The 19,037-nt window shown below is 38.9% G+C and overlaps 1 protein-coding gene across 2 annotated transcripts; it reads left to right on the top strand.

Annotated features, from left to right (window-relative positions):
- Positions 1–46: 46 nt before the first annotated feature.
- On the top strand, positions 47–13,612 carry fxyd6 (FXYD domain containing ion transport regulator 6). Of its 2 annotated transcripts, none has more exons than XM_023297909.3 (8): positions 47–264; positions 8,527–8,580; positions 9,016–9,039; positions 10,515–10,550; positions 10,693–10,767; positions 10,925–10,961; positions 11,074–11,123; positions 12,256–13,612. In XM_023297909.3, exons 2-8 carry the CDS (start codon positions 8,532–8,534, stop codon positions 12,291–12,293), a joined length of 309 nt encoding a protein of 102 aa, XP_023153677.1. In that variant the 5' UTR covers positions 47–264; positions 8,527–8,531; the 3' UTR covers positions 12,294–13,612. The 2 variants fall into 2 exon arrangements, with proteins under 2 accessions (XP_023153677.1, XP_023153684.1); XM_023297916.3 differs by lacking the exon at positions 47–264 and adding an exon at positions 759–1,217.
- Positions 13,613–19,037: the final 5,425 nt, after the last annotated feature.

Below are 19,037 nucleotides of genomic sequence, written 5' to 3'. Positions count from 1 at the left end.
TCTATGCTGAATGTATGAGAGAGGGGAGAGAGAGGGAGACAGACAGGGAGGGAGAGAGGAAGCAACAGAAAACGTACAGAATAAGCAGTCACTCCAGGAGTCACGTTGTTATCCATCACATTTATTTTTCCAGGAGGAGTAGATGTGAGCAGTGCGCACATATTGACAGATGAGAATACTTGAAACAAAAGCCTTGTGAGACAAGCTGATTGATTTTTTTTTGTGTGTGGGTGGATATCAGTTAGTCCGCTGGAGAAACAAGAGGTAAGTTGATGAACGCATATTTGATGTCTTGAATTGTGTTATTGTTTGTTATATTTCAAGCAGGATTGGATTTATGGGTCATAATAGCCCCTGGATGGAGATGGATTGGATGTAAACATAAATTTAATTCATTTCCAGAGCTGGTTTCAAGCACACATGCCAGTACAAATAAACCGTGTAATTAGTGGAACAGTTAGTGAATCACGCAAATATCTGATTGATCATGTTTGACGCCAATATGTGTGATGTCTGGAATATTTTTCGCTTCAGACCGCTGAGCATGTCTCAGTAACACCCACAGATATCACGTAAATTGCTTTGTTATTTATCACGCTCTGATATGCCACGAGGGTGTGTCTGTTGGCACTGATCACAACAACCTGCACTGGTTCAGCGGCAAAACATGCATGCAAATACGCACGACAGCGCGATTAATCCACTTTCTTTGACGCGCCTTGTGACAGCTAAGTTGAAAATCAAACACCAGACATCGTGCTAGATGGCACTGCTGCGGTTATTTTGTTCACTGAAAAGGGAAAAGCACAAGGCGAATGGTGGTTTTTCTGTAACAGCTGATGATCCACAGGTTGAGGGACGCCAAAGTGGATGAATGCGCAGACGTCACGCATCGGATGTTGAGATCTACACTGTGGCAGCTGCTTGTAATGAGACTGTCAGTCAGGTGGTATCTGGCTGAGCCATGTCGGCGTCTGGTTTTACGTTAGAATGGAGAGGTTATCAGTGCGCTTCTGAGGTTGGTCAATGTCGTCGGCGCACAACTTGGCCACATAACAGGATTTACAATCACCATCCCTCTATAGCCATTTAGGAATGTATACATGGATGCGTTTATCTTTAAATGAGCTGCGTTTCTGCTTAATAACCCTGACTTTGCTGCCGTGTGCCACACCCCGTATTCCCGTGGGGACTCCGGCTGTCCTTGTGTTTTTCATGTGAGTACATCATCGTAACCTGTTTCTCCTTCGGCGCCAGAATTTTCAGTTGGAGACAGTTACCATGGTGATAACAGGACACGATGGAACGACGCACATTGTTGTCATGGTGTCTAACAACATTATGATGGCGGATATAAGGGGGGCAGGTCGTGGAGACCTGTGGAGTGACCCATTTAGCTGCCCTACATTTGATTGATAAGGGAAATATAGGACACAAGCCTTTAATTTGACACTGGAACTGTTGTATTTGTTGCATTTAAATGTTTGGGAGCTTCAGGGTCAGAGGTCAACACAGCGATGCTCTTACAGAAACACACAGACAATGAAGCATTCACAGCAAGCCAGGGAGACTCTGTCATAATACCATTTGACATATTGCTTAATCTATGTGTAACTGAGCACGAGATTGAACAGTGATGACACTGAGGACACAAATAGAGATGTTGGTGAGGTGTGGTCTCCTATAAAAGCACCAACAGTGGACACATACTGTCATTTAAATCTAATATTTATTTTATGCTCTGTCTGTTTTTTTCCATAATTCAATAGACTGTCATTTCGAGCATGTCTGAGACTCACACATTTGCAAACTAGTCTAATGTCCATGATTAAGATCATCATTTTTTTCATGTCGCTGTGATATTGGACACTATTCTGCCTCCGTCTGCTTCACCGTCTCCCTGCTCCAATTGCTTTGACTTAATGTTGTCTCCCTGACCGCCTTCCTGTTTCTTCTGCTCTCTCATCAGATGTGCCTGACCAGATTCCCTGACCTTTCTGCTTAATGCTCTGTGCGTTTTATGCTACAAATGTCACTATTATACCACTGACTGCCCTTCCACAGTCCTCTCCCCTCAGACGGTGTCTCCTCTGAATGCCCTTCACCTGTATTCCCCAAACAGACAGTGTTTGTCCCCGTCTGCTTGGCTCCCATCCTCACTGTCTTTCAGCCTGTCTTTTCTTTTCCCCACATTACAGAAAACAGCCTCCCTGTCGCCCTTCCCAACCGACAGAGTCAGCCTGCCTGCCCTTTTCTTGTCTTCTCCTCTCAGACAAAAGGAAGCCTGGCTCTGGAACTCAGAATTGCTACACAATAGTGCAGATAAGAAGAGAGGCAACTGCTCAGGTGCCATGTATAATACCCAGGGAGTGAAAGCCTGGCACAGAACAGCAGCTTGACACATTACACAGACCAGTGTCATGCTGCCAAACACTCAACATGACACTGACCCACTACTGGTTAAAAATACTACACTTTGAAAGAGACATGCAGTTTAACAAAAATTCTATTCTTGGGTGACCCAGTAGTCGTGTTGTTTGGGCAGAAATGGCATTAGCAGCAAGTGTAGGTTCAATTTATGGTCAGTCACACTCTGACTGCAGGTCATTTCCTGCTTTCTCCCCACATTTACTGTCTGTGTCGACTGCCAGTATCTAATAAAAGCAAAAAATGTTCCCAAAAATCACACCAATTTTTTTTTACCTATTTGAGGTTCATAATACTGGCTAGAGAAGTGTGTTTTTTTTCTTTTGCGTTTTATTTTTTTACAAATATATAAAAAGCTAAATTGATGCAAGTGAGGTTCTTGGCAGTAACGTGTAGGGAATCACTGCTGCATAGAGTTGAATTTAGCAAGCGTGTCAGCATACTGACATCTTCATTCTTCATTTAAAATACCCCACTTCGCCATAAATATCAAACAAGGAGAACAAACTATTAAAAAATGTTTGCATATGTAACATCAAAACTATTTCCCGATATAAAATGACTAGATCATTTAAAACTCGCAAACCTTTTTCGAAAACAAAAAACTGGCCACTCAGTTTTGGAAAACAAAGCTTGTTGCAGGTATCACAATACACTTTGCTCTCCAGAAAGATGAGAATCTATTTCATTTTCTGTTTAGGACAGTTACCATACTTACAGTGCTACTTTTCTGCATATATAGTTTTGATCTCTCTGCAGTATGTCTAAATCTCAGGTGAATCCTTTGGACAAATATTCAAATGCAACTTAATATGAAAGCTGCAACAGTTATGGTCTATAACTTGGCAGAACTTATTTCAAGTTCATTTTGTGTTGCACAAAGGACTGCTTCCTCCGTCTTTACAAGAGAGAACTGGCGTGAACTGACTTCTCGTATGTTGAGTCTGATTGATTGCTTTGCTTTTAGCCCTGAAGCATCTTCAGTTGCTCCAGGAAGCAGTGGAGTTTGTCCAACTGGCTACTTAACCCTGATCACTTACTGTCACATGCAGTTAAGGGCGTTAGTAAGAAGAGACACAAAAGAGCATCAAATTTCTTCCTATCATCCACCAATGACTCTACATTTCCTTCCAACTTTCTGCCTTCCATAGATGTAGTTTTACACTATCAGTACAAGACAGCATCCAGATGAACACCCATCGTTCCATATCACTCTTGCTTAATATAGTGCACACTGTTTGGAGACAGTTATGTAAAAACATTTTGCAAATGTGTAAGTAGATCATCATGCACCATAGATAGCTTCAATTTAAATGTCCCCTACAGAGGATTTGACCTTAGTAATGCTGAGGAGCAGTTTTCGATGGATACATTCCTGTTTTTTTATGTTTTGGAAATCTATGTGAACACATGTTTAGGTGATATGATACACATTCCTACGAAATATTTTTCATATTATTCCTCTAATACACAGGTAGTGTTAATGCACCAAGAAAAACTGCATAGACATCAAAGAAGACAATAACAAACATAGAATAATGGCTGGAAACAATACTGGATTTTAAATGCTTAAAAAAATTATTTTGAAAATGTTTTATAAGAAAAAAATGCAGCAAGAGCTCAAGGATTCACACAACGCATTTTGGTCATTAGCAGTGTATGTAAACAAAACTACCTAAAACAGTGATAGAAGGGCGAGTGTAATGGATTGCCAGTGGAGGGTTTACCCAGCATCTGCCTTTCTCTATTTATCCCAAATGCTCTCACATATACAGTGATTTTCACACTCATGTGGCAGCATGTAATGATTAAAAGTCAAGGAGAGTAAGAGGGGTGAAAGGCAGACTTCTGTAGCTATTGAAAAGGGAGATGAAGGTGGCTCACGGGCAAATCAAATACACCTCTATCATATACCACCACTATGTCAGGCAGCTCTTCACTGTGTGAGATTTTATCCCCAGTCAAACTCTATTATTGTGAAAATGAACCCTTGAAGATCTAAATAAAGAAGCTGTTAGTCTGTGAAATAAGGTGTCAGATGTGGATGCTAAGCCCTCATAGGCAAAGCCTAGACTAACCACAATATCTATGTTTAAGACTAGATATCTCAGCTACAGCTTTGCTGTTGTAAAAACTGTCACCATTAATTCTAAGCAATTGTGTCGAGATGTCAAATTTGCAATGGCAGGGAATGAGTTAATATTTAGTTTTTTGGCTTGCAACCCTCTAGAGCAGCTTATTCTAAATTGTGAGCAAAAAAAACAAGTAATCTGTGTTTGCTCAATTAAGTGAGCTGGGTGATAGAATAAACATAGATGACCTGCTTATTGACTGCTCGCCCCAGTTTTCCCGTCTGCTGTATGAGATCGGTGTTTATTAATATGTCTGAACTGAACGTTAGTGATGTACAGTTTGGAGCCATCCATCAATCATCACCTCTGATGTGAACAAAGATGTCTCTCTCAAGATGTACAAATGTGAAAGACATGCCTTCAAAGACCAGATTGTCACATTGAATCATTCACATCTACATTTGGTTTTAACTAGACTGTAAAAATGCCACTTTGAATGTGTCATAATCTTCTTAACATATACACAATGATGGCTAGAGAGACCTTGAGAAAAAACTTCAGAGGTTTTTGTCTTGACTGTGTAGCCACTATTGTAGGGAAAATCCTCACTTAAAGGAGAACATTTCTTTTGTGTCTAGAATTTAAAACCGAAAAGCGAAAGAGCTTTTGAATTATTCTGATTTGTTCTCATTGATTGTAAAATATATTTTTAAAAAGAACACTCTGTGCACATCCACTCAGAAATAACCAAAGATAAAAATGACAATGTTGAATTGTAGCAAACTATGCTTGCATGAAACACTTCATTAAATGAAAAATGTATTTTTTTTCTGTCTAAGGTCACTTAGGGTTCAGATGCCATTAGTCTAATGGATGAAATAGATTCCTCTGTTCCTCAGTTGACATCTTGTGTCACATTATTTTGCAAATGTCATAGTTATTACTGTGTAGCTCAAACCTATTTGAGGGCTTTATAAATCAAATACACTGAGTCCCAACGTACAGATTGCAACTGCTGCAGTGGAAGCCTCTGTTAATGAGTATAATGGACTCATTTAAGAGCACTATGTCCTGAACCGTAGATGCAGCTGAAGACAGACAAACAGCCAGATGGGTGGATGGACATAAATTAATCAAATCAATAAGCAAACCAATCGCTGAGCTGCACAGAAAGAAATAAAGGCATGTAGGCAGGCTGGTAGACAGGAAGGCTGCACTTTCAAGCAAATGTTATATTAAACATTTGGAGTCTTGAAGGCTCAGTTCAGATGCTTCTGTGGTTTGTGTACAGAGAATAGAAAACAGGTTGAACTGCAGATTTATCATGTTCTATTAATTCAGGTGCAGCGTGGACATGCTTCATCAAATGCGCTGATGTCAAATCATGTTGGCTGTCTGTATTCAGGAACACTGAATCATTAGACTCAATACTCACTGTTAGTTTCTTTGATGACTCCTGAAGGTTCTGATCATTCAGTAATCTCATGGTGAATTACGCTACTCATAGGCATTGATTTATGACTTTTTGTATGACTGTGCATCAGATCTGGCCTTGTACAACTGTTGAGCTACTTATTTGTTGAAATGATAGAAAGAGAAAACTGAAAAAAAATGACTTTGTGGGAGTGTAAAAATGTGGTTTGAAATGTAGTCTGTTCAGATGTCACTTAATAAAAGTAAAGGAAGAAATTTCAAATCAAATCAAATGAAGTGTGTAGATGTCAGAGTGTATGTCATTCATTGAGTGCTTTAATTTGCCAAAACATAACCAGAGACATCACACTTGTTATTACCAGATTTCCTGATATTATGGAAGGGCATAAAAGAAAATGGTGAATATTGAGTAGATAGATTCAATGTGAACATTTTGTGTTTAGCTGTAAAATTCTGCAGGTTTTCATAGGTTAGATATAAATGGATCAGTGACATACTGTTTGAAACCAGACAGAGAATCTCCGGTCATGATCCTGAAACCTTGTCAGAGTGGTGATTTAAAAGAAATGCAAAGTATGAAATGACAACTTTAACTTCAGCCAGCTGATATGTACTAAATAAAATGTTTATAATTTTAGCCATACCAGCTCAGCATATAGAAATTGTAAAGTATTATTAAGGATTTCTGTCTACACAAGATACACAAAAGCACTTTCATGCATTTATTTTTTTAGCATGCTAGACAATGCATTAATTCAATGAATCAATATTACAATCTTCCCAGGTCATAGTAAATAAAAAATCAGCTGCAGCTTGTCTCGAATGTGGCTGCCAGAAAACGGGCAGCAAAGGGTCTTAAGTCACTGCTCTAAAAGGATGCAGTTTAAAATGCTGATACCTGTCTATAAAGTACTAAATGGTCTCAGGCCTAAATGCATCTCAGGTTTCTTTGTATGTTGTAAAGCATCCAGACCTCTCTTCAGGGAAAGACTTACTCTTAGTTTTAGTTTCTATGCTGCCCACTTGTGGAAGAAGCTTCCTGAATACCTGAGGTCTGCTATAACTGTCAATTAAATCAGGTCTTAAAGCATTATTGTTGCGGTTTTCCAATAAAATAGGTGCATAACTTCTTTTAAATATTTCATTACCTTCTTGTTCAGTTTTTTTTTTTTTTTTTTTTTTTTTGCTTTTGTTTCAGTGACACCTGTCTTTCAAATGCTGCTTTTTTTATTATGTTTTCAGGTTGTCCATCTGTATGTGAGTCCATTTGTCTGTATGTAGATCTGTCTGGCCCATTTTCACAGATTCAATATCTCTTGAACTCCTGGATGGGATTTTTTCAAATTTGTCCTAATTGTTTCAGTAAAAAGCAGCTGGACTTCATTCTGGTTCTTGAAGACAAGTCTCTGACTCAGAGGACTCAGAACTGAGGAATAACATGGACCTCTCACTTGTCAGTTAGAACCTAGCAAGAATCTTGGATGAGAACAGAAATGTCCTTAGAACCAAAATGAGGCCCTTAACCTGAAGCAGTATAGACAAATTTGATGAAGAAACTCCCTCAAGGCATCCAAGAGATACTGATTCCATTTGACACAAATGTTCACTTGGACTTAATGATGAATGGATAAGATTTTGGTGGTTAAAGGTCAAAGGTCACTTTGATCCCACGTCTATCCTATTCTTGTGCACATGATAAATCAGGAACAGGAACGTCTGCTGGGAATGTCATTGCATCTGCCACAAATTTCCACTTAGATTTAGGATGAACTGATTAGAATTTGGTGGTCAAAGGTCAATATCACTCCAACCTCACAAAACACACTTTTTGTCATAACTTAGAAATTCATCTGCTAATTATGACAGCATTTCTGAAAGGATAAAAAGATGAAGTGACAAAATTTGAAATTTCAAAGGTCAAGTCTAGACAGACATGGGTATAAAGTGAAACTTGACTAGCTGGTGAAGACAAACAACTGTGAGTTTATAATTCTAGTTTTTGATGATTCTCTTAAGCACTTTTATTAGACTCGTGTCTGAATATAAACAAACTTGTATGTTAAGTCTTACCCTTCCTGGTTCCATGCAACTAACATAACTGCAAACTTATCTTAGCACATTACAGTTTCCCCACAATGTATTAGATAATGGAAAACAGTTGATTATGAACACATTATGTACTAGACACAGTTGGTGTGTGTGCACTGAATAGCCTAGATGAAATTAGGCCAAGGTTGAGTGATGTCCACAGGGAGGAAGGAGCAATCTCTGCCAGGAAAAGAGAACATGCATGGCTCTGAACATGGATTACTAAAAACTAGATCCGCAGGCCTTTTACATGAGTGAAACTCAAGGGGTTTGGATAGAGCCGGTGCTGTGTGATGTAGTTTCTCTTTCCTCCACTTACTGGACATGTGCTTGTGTAGGTATAGTCTGTGTGGTGTACATAAACTGAATGTGTTCACTGTTATTGTTTATGTCCCAAACTGAAGACACGTATGCTGGAGAAGTGTAGCTTACTAAAGTGCTCTCTCACTGGTTTTATTTCTTTCATTTTCACTCACACTCCCTCTTTACTACTCTGTGTCAACAGTTGCCATGGAAACTATTTTGCTCTTCCTCTCTTCCCTCCTGGTATGTGTGGCTGGTAAGTGCTCCCCTACTCATGAAACACACACGCATCCATGCGTACAAACACACACGCATGCATGCACACTCACTTATTGTCCATAGGGAGGCAGTGTTGGGGTGGATACTGATGTTTTCATGAAAAGACAGTCACTGGGTGTGGACACAAGAAAAACATCAATTACTACTTTAGGGCTTTGGAAGTGGGTTCCAGACTGGTTGTGTCACTGCATGTGTGAGGTCTCTTTACGCTGTGTGACTAAGTGTAAACACACCAAAAAAAAAAAACAATGTGGCACTGTGATGTGATGTGATGTGATGTGATGTGATGTGATGTGATGTGATGTGATGTGATGACTGTTTCTGTGACATTTGGAGAGAAGTAGTTTTCACTCACAGTCTCCTATTTTCTTATTTTTCTCCCCTCTAACACTGACCACTTCCTGCCTGTCAGCTGTAGCAGGCCCCAGTGCACAGGGTAAGTACCCCTCATGAAGTCTTTAATGGGGTCAAACCTCAGCCTTAACAGCCCCATAGATAGGTCTCTCGGTTTCCAGATCAGACCTTCAGGGATTGTAGGAGATGTATGGATAGAGCTCAAACATTCTTGATTTTGTAATATTGGAAGAATTTGACAGTTTTAGACATCGGCATCATTGAGGGCTGATCCAAAAAGAACAGACAGCAATGCATGCTGCTGCTACACATAGTACACCTGTGGATGGATGGTAATTGTCATGTTGTCTAACCCTAACCCTAACCAAATATGATCCATGAAATGATTGGCTGCTGTGACACTTATTTTATGTACATCCTTTTTTTTCTTCATTTGGTTTTGCTAAATCTAAAATTATGCCAAATACCCAATCTGTGTAGTGCAACTATACAAAATTATAACATTTATGACAAACAATAGAATAATAAAAACATTTTGATCAATTTCAGTGTAAATCACAATGACAATAAAGGTACTCTTTTCAAAACTAAACACAAAAGGTAAAATCATTTTTTGCTGAAATAAATTATAGAAAGCTTAAATAATTACCCAATAAATAGAATACAGTAACAAATCTAAGCAAAGTGAATTGACTTTTTGTAGTTAAACTGAAAAAAATTTCCAAGTTCAAACAAAAATACTTTAAGTGGCTCAGTTAAGTAACAAGTCAACTGAACTAAAACCAGAGTTTACACAAAAGACCATTTTATTTCAGCTTATTCATATACTCAAGTTCAAGTAATGGCAAAAGAAGTTGAATAAAATAACCAGCTTAAATCATCTAAACTTAAGACCCGGCTTTACATAACGTGATTTTCCATGAAGTTAGCATTTGGCTGTGTTTAAAGAGGAAACTGTATTTTTTTCCACTTAATGTAACATATTAAAGCTGCTTTTAGTCATTTTTGTGTGTTGAAACAAGTTATATATTACAGTGCATGTGTTATTTTGCCAATATTTCAAAAGCATCTATTAGCACACTGATTACAGAGCCTGAATTTAGCAACTGAGACCACAATTAATCACATGAAAACCTGGTTACTTGGTATTTCTGAAGAGTAGATGACACTTTTGACCAAGATTAATCTAAAACCATTTGGAGATTTTTTGGAGCCAGCATTTAGTGATGGTTGGCAGCACTGCATTTTAAAATACTCCAACACTGCCTTCAGTCTTAAACTCTGGTAGTTGCTACTTGGTATATTTAGATAATTTAACAAATTTAACCTAACATAATTGCTCCCAAGTTCAAGATGAGTCATCAACAATAATTTAATGAATTACAAGATGATAGGGACAAATGGGGTTTTCTTAGAAAATACTTAAAAATATGTTGTTGATATACATTTAGCATGTAATGCAAGATACCTGAATGAATATTAGATTTTGTAAATTAGTCAATGTATTTTCAAATTCTGGTGATTCTAAATGTGATTGGTTGTATTATATGCTTCCAGACGGCAAAGAGAAAGAAGAAAATCCTTTCATTTATGGTAAGTTTAAAACATTTATCTGAAAATATCCAGTCATCAGCACACCACTGAGACATAATGACAGTGTCAGTGCCTAAAAAACTTTGTGCAACAAATGATGATGATTGCATTTGTGTCCTTGTGCTGTGACTCTGTTCTGTAGACTATGAGAGTCTGAGGGTTGGAGGACTAGCACTTGCTGTGGTGCTGTTTGCACTGGGCATCCTTCTTATCCTAAGTAAGTTAACTTCTCCCTATTTATGCCGTTTTGTTATGTCTACAAGCGTCTTTAAGGTATTTTTGTATCAGGTAACACTGTTAATAGCAATGACAAAGATGATTCTTTTAACTAATGAGGCCTGTGGGCATCAACTAATGACTCCTTTTGTTTCTAGGTCGGAGATGCCGCTGCAGTATTAACCAGAAGCCCAGGTATGTCAGTGTCCCTGCGTGATTGAATAAATGACTTGTGTTGTGTAAGTTTTTTAAAAAAATCTTTAAACATGATTTGGTAACCATGACAACCTGTGGATCCTTTCGTCAGGGCCCCCGGAGACGAGGAGGCACAGGAGGAGAACCTTATCGTCTCCAAGGGTAAGATGCACATTTTAACTCTCTGTCAGTTCCTCTCACCTCTGGCTCACCCCCTGACATACATCCATAATTGAGTTTCCCTTTGGGACTAACCGATAGCACAGGGGAGGAGGGGGACTATATCGACAGCATACAAGTTAGATATAGTTTGAGTTACTGCTGACCTTTTTCCAAGGATAAGCTTGATATCATGTCTTCCAGTCAGCCTGTCTGAGGTTCATATTCTCCAGTACTTCATAAAAATCAGATGAGAAAGACTTACAGCAGTTTTAAGCAAAAGCTTTTTTGAAATGTCTTCCTGTTGCTGCTTGTCAGAATGATCTGACAGATTTTACAGTTGCATTGCTTTTAACAACCAACCAAATGAATTATTATTTCAAGAACTTTAACTTTAATAACTGTGTGCTTAAAGGCAGTAGTGGAAGAAGTACTCAGATCCTTTAGTCATGTAAAAGTTGCAATACCACAGTTAAAAAAGAAGATAAGATAGAATAAGTTAAGCTAAGCTGAGATAAAATAAGACAAAACTTTATTGAAATTAATTTTTTTCCAGATATGGCCCAGAAAAATCATGTGACAACATGAGAATTCAGTGTTTAAATAAGTTCAAAACAATAAGCTATAAGTACTGAAATTACTGAAATAAGTGAACCAAAATAAGACTAGATAAGACTAGTAAGAATAGAACAGTTAAAAGTAATGCTGGTAATTATATGGGGTAATAAGTAATATCACATATGATAAGGAAAAATAAACAGAAAAAACTGAAAAATTGTATATGTATATACACACTACTGTTGAAAAGATTGGGGTCACCCAGACAATTTCATGTTTTCCATGAAAACTCACACTTTTATTCAGCAGCAAAAGTAAGAGTATTTTCCTCTTAAATGTAGTGAAGCAGATTAATAAGCAACGTAACATTTAGAAAGAGGCCAACAATCGTAAGTTCTCCACATTTTCTTATCAGCTCCCGGTGAGTAACAGAACTATGAACATAGTCCTTTGAGTGATTGCATGGGGCTGATTGAGTAAGTACAAGAGAGATAGATTTGAAAAGAAATAGCTGTGGGGAAGTTTAATGTTTTGCACTCGTGTTTCAACTAAATCACTTGTCCTTGACCTCTTTCAGCTGCAGCGGCTGCCAAAGAGACTCCAGCAGAGAACTGAGGCAACTCCACAGGACCCAGCTGCCTTCTGAGACCATGATCAGTTTTCTTTGATATTTTAGCCACAATAACAGTTGATGATGACTCTAACTGGTTATACGACAGGGGAAGAGGGGAGGTATATGTTTAGAGGTGTAATATATTCATGAATCTTGTGCCAGTTGTTTTTTGTTGTGACCGTGCCAGTCCCTCAGTGCTCTCGTTCAATCCTGTGCCTTCCTGTGACAGTCTCTCACGCCACTTTGTCGTCTTAGCCAGTAGCACCTTCGACACAGGATTGTCTTTAAAACCCTAGAAGAATTTTTAACGTTGTGTGGTCCGCTGTTCTTCATTTGGTACTTCTATCGCCTTTAGGTTTTTAGGATTTGTCCGTTTGTCGCTTGTTTAGTCGGCTGTCTTGGATAATGTTTGTCACATATGGAACATAACGTATATGCATATATACAGTATACATATATAAGTATAGATAGTTTACATATAAGATAAACTGTTAAATATCCTTCATTTATGTCTATGTTTGAATGGTTGAGTGTGTTTGTGTGCACAAATGGATGTTGTTATATACTGTATGTGCATGTTTATCCTGTATTTGTATGACTGTGTGCACACCACGAGTGTGTGTGTGTATGTGTGTGTGTGTGTGCATATTTCTACACATAAATGTGATGAGCCTTATAAGAGACAATCTCCACTGCCACAGCTCTCTGACTTGAGCACAGGGATGGTTTGCAGGTATCTGCATGGGCTCCTCCACGCCAGTGTTTTACCATCTATAGTGGAGGGACCTTGTTTATCAGCTGTCTCACTGCCTTCTTCTCCACAAATCCACTCCACCGCTCCGTCTCTGGCTCCGTCAGGATTAACTAGTCTCCAACAAGGCTATGATTAATTTCCCTATACACACTCACTTGTGCCACAAATCTGTGAAGCCAGGGTATCTTTCTTCCCTCTTTCATGTTTGTTTATTGAACTGCATAGCCATTCTCTCAAATGCCACAATGTTTTGAATGACTACATATGTGGTAAACTACTGACAGAGAGACAGAGTTTAGGTGATGAATTTGACAGATGTGAAGTGATATTATTCATGTGCCAGACTACATTAAAAGTAGCCTGATGTAAGCCAAATTATACAGAGAGGACATAATGCTGGGATTGTCCTGTTAGTAAAGACTTGCACCAGTTTTAAGTGTGAGTTCACCCGTTTTAAAGATGACCACTGTACAGTTAAATGCTATGTTCATTCAAAGCATGCGGCTTTGTCGTGTAGCAATCTGTTGTGCTTTTGGCATTAAAAATAAAGTATATTGGAACACAGAATCATGTCATTTATTTATTCAGGTAAACAAAAACTAAACTTCAGTGAGCAATTGCAGCATTTTCTTCAGAGAAAATTTTAGTGTCCCCTCCAAAAATATCCACAGGCCCTCCTTTAATATCACTTGACATCAGTTTGGTAATTTCCTGCCAATGTCAGTCAAGGTTGTAATGCTGCTGTAAAACTACATTTCCGGAAATGGATTCCTCACCAGCACAGCTAGTAATATGCTGCGTTTTCTGATGTGATTCCAAAGGTTGTCAGATCTTCTCTTTATTGGCACCAGAGTACAAATTTTATGAGACTGTAAATATATAACTGAGCGGCTGGATTGAAATCTGGTTGTGGGCGTGGACAATTGGTGTGTGTGTGTGTGTGCGTGCGTGCGTGCGTGCGTGCGTGCGTGTGTGTGTGTGTGTGTGTGTGTTAGAGGGTGGATCTTTGTGGTGGGACTTTAGTCTTCACCCACCCCTAGACAGAGCCACCTGCACACACACCTGGATAGAGGTGATACAAAGCCTTCAGCAGCTCAGGTGAGTAACTACTTTCCTACTTAAGCAACCTTAAACAGATTATACAGCTAGATCAAATGTGCATTTTCTTAAAATCTGTTTGTCGCATGCATCTCAGATACCTAAAAATTCAGATTTAATGAACAAAAAATATCAAGCTTTTTACTAACATAACCTTGCAATGTGTTTTAGAGGAGTTAACTGACGTGAATAAGGTGTATTTCTGTGTAAAATCGGAAATACTGGTATTTTTGCAATGAAAATGTAACTTTTCCAAACCACACTCCTCCATTATTTATTGTGATACAATATAAAAGCGCTCGTGATCTAATATGTGTTGTAAAAGTGGGTTCGGAGAACACACTGTACATTGTTGGTAGTGTTCATGTTAACTGCTTACTTTTGTAGAAATCCAATAGCAGTGATGCATTGCTGGACTTCAGGGGGTTTGTTTGCCAAAATCACTGGTTATCAATTGTGCATTATTGGGCTGCAGCTACTCTTTCTTGCTCCATCTATAACCTCCATCAGACTGTTCCAAGGTTCAAGGTTAATGAATATTGGAGCTGTAATATATTAATGAGTAACTGTCCAGTACGCCCTTATGCTCAGTGGTGCGATGAAAAAAGGCCAAGACACATAATGTATGAAAGAAGTGAAGTCCACAATTCAAAGTGGCATGCTTGAAGAAAATTGAGACAGCAAGGGAAATTCTTAGTCTGTTAATCTGTGTAAGTTAACGATTATAGGTCTGGAGATGTAGATCAAACGAGAAGCTTGTGTGTGTGTGTGTGTGTGTGTGTGAAAGATGCAGACAGAAGTGGTGGGGAAAGAGGATCAATATCACCATTAGCCTCTTAAAGTTCTCAGTGAAGATCAAGGCAATCAGGTTGCTATTAAGACCGCAGTAGGCAACCCAGCGAGGCAATTTGTCAGGACATATAGAGTTTCCAAGCCTTTCAGCTACTTCTCATCTAAAGTGAATTGGCTGAGTTAAATGAGTCTTTATAATTCTCTAACTTTATTAAAAAAGGAGGCGCTCCTGAAATCAAATCCACACAACTTTTCACCTACAAACGAGTTTTCACATTACAGACCTGGAGGTGAATACTTTTATTGCCACACAGGTATCGGTTAAATTATTTGAAACAGCAGGTGTTGATGGGTCACCAGCTGGCAGCTGCTGTTGTCGCTGAGCTTTCGTTAACTGTTTGTATCGTGTCCCTCCAGGTTTGTCAGCTGAACACACAAACACACAAGGCAACATGTCTTCTCCTAAAGGTAAGCTACACAACAGCTCACCTGCTCGTTATCCACAGACACCAGTAACACTTTAACATGACACCATTCGCGTGACATAATATTTGCAAGATCGCAGCCATCCCTTGCTTTTCTGAGTCAGAACCACAAGCACATGTTAATCATGAACCAGGGTAATGCAAGGTGGGCGCTTGACAAAGAAGAAAAAAACTGGAGTCCTGCAGCCTCACAGAGATACATCTTCTTGTTGCATTTCAACAATGTGCCACAGCCAATCATGCTCACAAAATGTGTATTGGTATTACTGCTGCACATGTGGCTGTTTGGTAATAATGTGACACTGTAAGTTTGAGAACTACCCAGAAAATGGACAACAATGAACACAGGTGCCAGTGCAGAGGCAGAAAAACAAGTTACAATGTTGGAGGCTGATAACAGAATACGCTGCCATTATTTGTGGCAGTATTTCCAAAGCCGATAACACTCAAGCCAAGAAGAGCAGAAGGTTTGTGTAAACCTTTAGTGATAGGAGCAGTGCAGAGCATGATCTATTTTCTTAGCTTCCAAACAGTTAGACAGGGAGTCAATCTTTTAACAAGGTGAAAATCAGTGCATCAGTAAACTGGATCAGTGTTTTAAAAAAAAGAACATTTTAGGAATATTTCTCATAAACATGCAGCTCTGTAACATGATGCTTCGACTGGATTTCTACCTTTTTACATTCCCCGTCTCTCCTCAGGTGAAGAAATCGACCTTGACGCAGACTTTGTATATGGTAAGTAACTACATCTTTAAAAGTGTATCTGCTCAGACAGAACAGTGTAAATATTTAACTTCATCCAGTGTTCTAAAAAGAAGGAATGCAGAAATCACGCACAGGATGAAGTCGGTTTCTGTCAGGACACGTAGAACTGAGATGTTCAAATAAAGTGGGTGTAGAGGGAGGAGAAAAAACAGGAGGAATAACAGGAGCCAAGAAAAGAGTGAGTGAGAGAGTGGAAGAGGAAGAGAGAGAAATAGAGGGAAGGGGTGAAAGGGTGTGAATGAAAGTGAGAGCAGAAAATAGGGGTAAAAATGAGAGAGCGATAACACATTTCATACGTGTCACTGATGGTGTGGTGATGTGGATTTTTAGACTACGAAACACTGCGTGTTGGAGGTCTGGTCTTTGCCGGGGTCATTGTGTTCCTTTCCATCATTCTGTTGGCGGGTAAGTCCACAGCCACATCCATATGTTTTCCTGTGTGTGTTGTGTTTATGTGCTTGTACTGCTAAAAAGAATCACAAAGTGAAAACAGGCATTGACCAGCACATCAGCTAAAGTGCGATAGGTGTATATGTGTGCCATTTCACAGCTTTCTGTCCATCATGGTTGTATCACAGCAGCTTTACTGAAAAAATACACAACAGTTAGAAGCTTTAAGATGAACTAACTACTCAGTGTGTCGTTTTCAGGCAACAGAATCAGAAACTGTGGCAAATCCCAGGTAAGCTCTCTTAGTGTGCAACTGCAAAACTAACACGCAGACTTACAGTGACATCAGCTGGCCATTATGAGATTATGCAGATATTTTAAACCATCAGCCGGGGTTAAACTTATAACTTCTGCAGGTTAACTGCGACAAATTATTTTCAACACCTGATGTTAGCATGAGCCCAAATGAAAAGTGTACTAATAGACATAATTTTCTGCTGAAAAATAACAACATTTGTTTAACTGTCTGCAGCCAAGACGTGTTCCAGAAGAAGACTAAATTAAGCAGAACCAGCCAGGAACGCTGGAGAAGGATACAGTGTGCTACAATGCTGTCAGCTGTTGTTTGTGTGTGAGAATATGAGGCTTTTGTATGAATAAAGTGTATGTAACCATGCTGTGTTTGTGTGCTTGATATCAGTGTTGCTGTGGAACACAGACATTTTGAAATGTTTTGCAAATGAACGCAAGTAAATACATACACTGAAAAAAATATAAAGACAGCTTGTAATATTTTAGTAAATTCCATTCATTTCTTTTAGCATAGGGGAACAAGTATTTCATGCAGCAACACACAGCCTCTTTACAACAGAATGGGAGTCATGAAACAACCAAGCACGTGCTATGTTGGAAATAATAATAGGCAGATCAAGATCATAACAAGTCAGCAACAAGTCACACATTTACTACACACAGGGTTAATGCGGTTGTGGAACAGGATGGTGTTGTCGGACACATTCCTTCAGAGCATCATGTGACAAACTGCACACTGACATGATTTCTTAGACAACAAATGGTGGAATTGTGGACATTCAAAAGCCTGGCTACATCCCTGACTGACATGCAGCATCCAGCATGACGACAGCTTGTTCTCGTCTTTCTCTGATCATCTGTGGCATCAAGACATTTGAAAAAAGCTGCAATTTAAGGTGGCCATTTATAGTCAGTTGTCAAATGAGGTTTTTGTGTACTGGTCAAACTATGTGGCCTTTAAAGCCACACTGACCCTGTTGTGGATTAACTGAGTGGTCAAGAATTTGTCCCCATTTGAGCAGTTCATCAACTTTTTGTGTACAATTTAACCCTTTTCTAAGCAATACAAAATAACTTTTTCTCTAAGTCAGAAAAGAAGATAATTTGCATGCTGGGTTTATATTTTTCCAGTATAAATAAAAAAGTAAGTAAAGAAACAAATAATAGTCTCTGTAGTATTAAAGATAAAAACCCAACATTCCAGCTTTTGTTAACTGTAAAACAGACAACAAAGTCACAGTTGCATCTGCAATCAAGGACTACTTCCTTTACAGACATAAAAAGTTATAATATAACATGTAAAGTATCAAATATAGGACAAAATATTCAAAAAAATACTAAGATATATAATAAAGCAAAAAAGCTGAATAAATAAGATTCAATAACTAATATTAAACTGTTCAGTGTACAATGTGCTTTAAGAAATTAAAGAAAATGGACAGTTAACCTGCTAAATAAAAAATAAGATTATCAACTGACTTCAGAAGCCTCCAGTAAAAGAGTCATCTAGCCTTACCCGTGGCGGAGAAAAAACAAAACAAGCGCACCTGCTGGGAGAGGACACGCCCCTCTCAGGTGCTTCCGCCTCACCTGCATAGGCCTCATAATCTCCCGCCTTCCTTCTGTTCTGGCTTGAGTTCGCCCATATGCAGAGTGCTCCCAGTAAGTCCTCGTTTCAAATGCATTTTTCTTTGATTGCAGCACACAGTTGAGATATGGTTTGTCCTCTCTTTGCAGAGCTTAAACTGCGCACAAAATTATCAGCCAAAAACTATGAGAAAATAACGTTCTGCTCTGTCAGCCGGGCATCTTGAATCATGCGTGGGTCTAAAACACACACTTCAGTCTGCCCACTCGAGGTTTACAACTGTACATTATGTAGCGAATTTGTAGTGGAAGTACTGTGGATATGCGTCAAAGTGCAGGCTAGTGAAGTACTGCCTTTATTGCTGTTGGAGCCATTAATATTTATGTTGATGTGCTAGATCGCCCACTTACTTAGTTGCTCTACTCTAATAAATTCCAGTAAAGTATTCCTGTGAGTTTTCTGTGCTATATCCATTCAAATACAGTCCATCTGACCTGCCAGTTAACAAACGTCTGCGTCCACGCTTTCCACAAACGGAACGGACCGCGTTTCCAAACTTT

This window comes from Amphiprion ocellaris, chromosome 7, assembly GCF_022539595.1.
Source record: "Amphiprion ocellaris isolate individual 3 ecotype Okinawa chromosome 7, ASM2253959v1, whole genome shotgun sequence".
Lineage (NCBI taxonomy): Eukaryota > Metazoa > Chordata > Actinopteri > Pomacentridae > Amphiprion > Amphiprion ocellaris.
The sequence above is the reverse complement of the archived record's forward strand: the minus strand, read 5'-3'. Positions and strand labels throughout refer to the sequence as shown.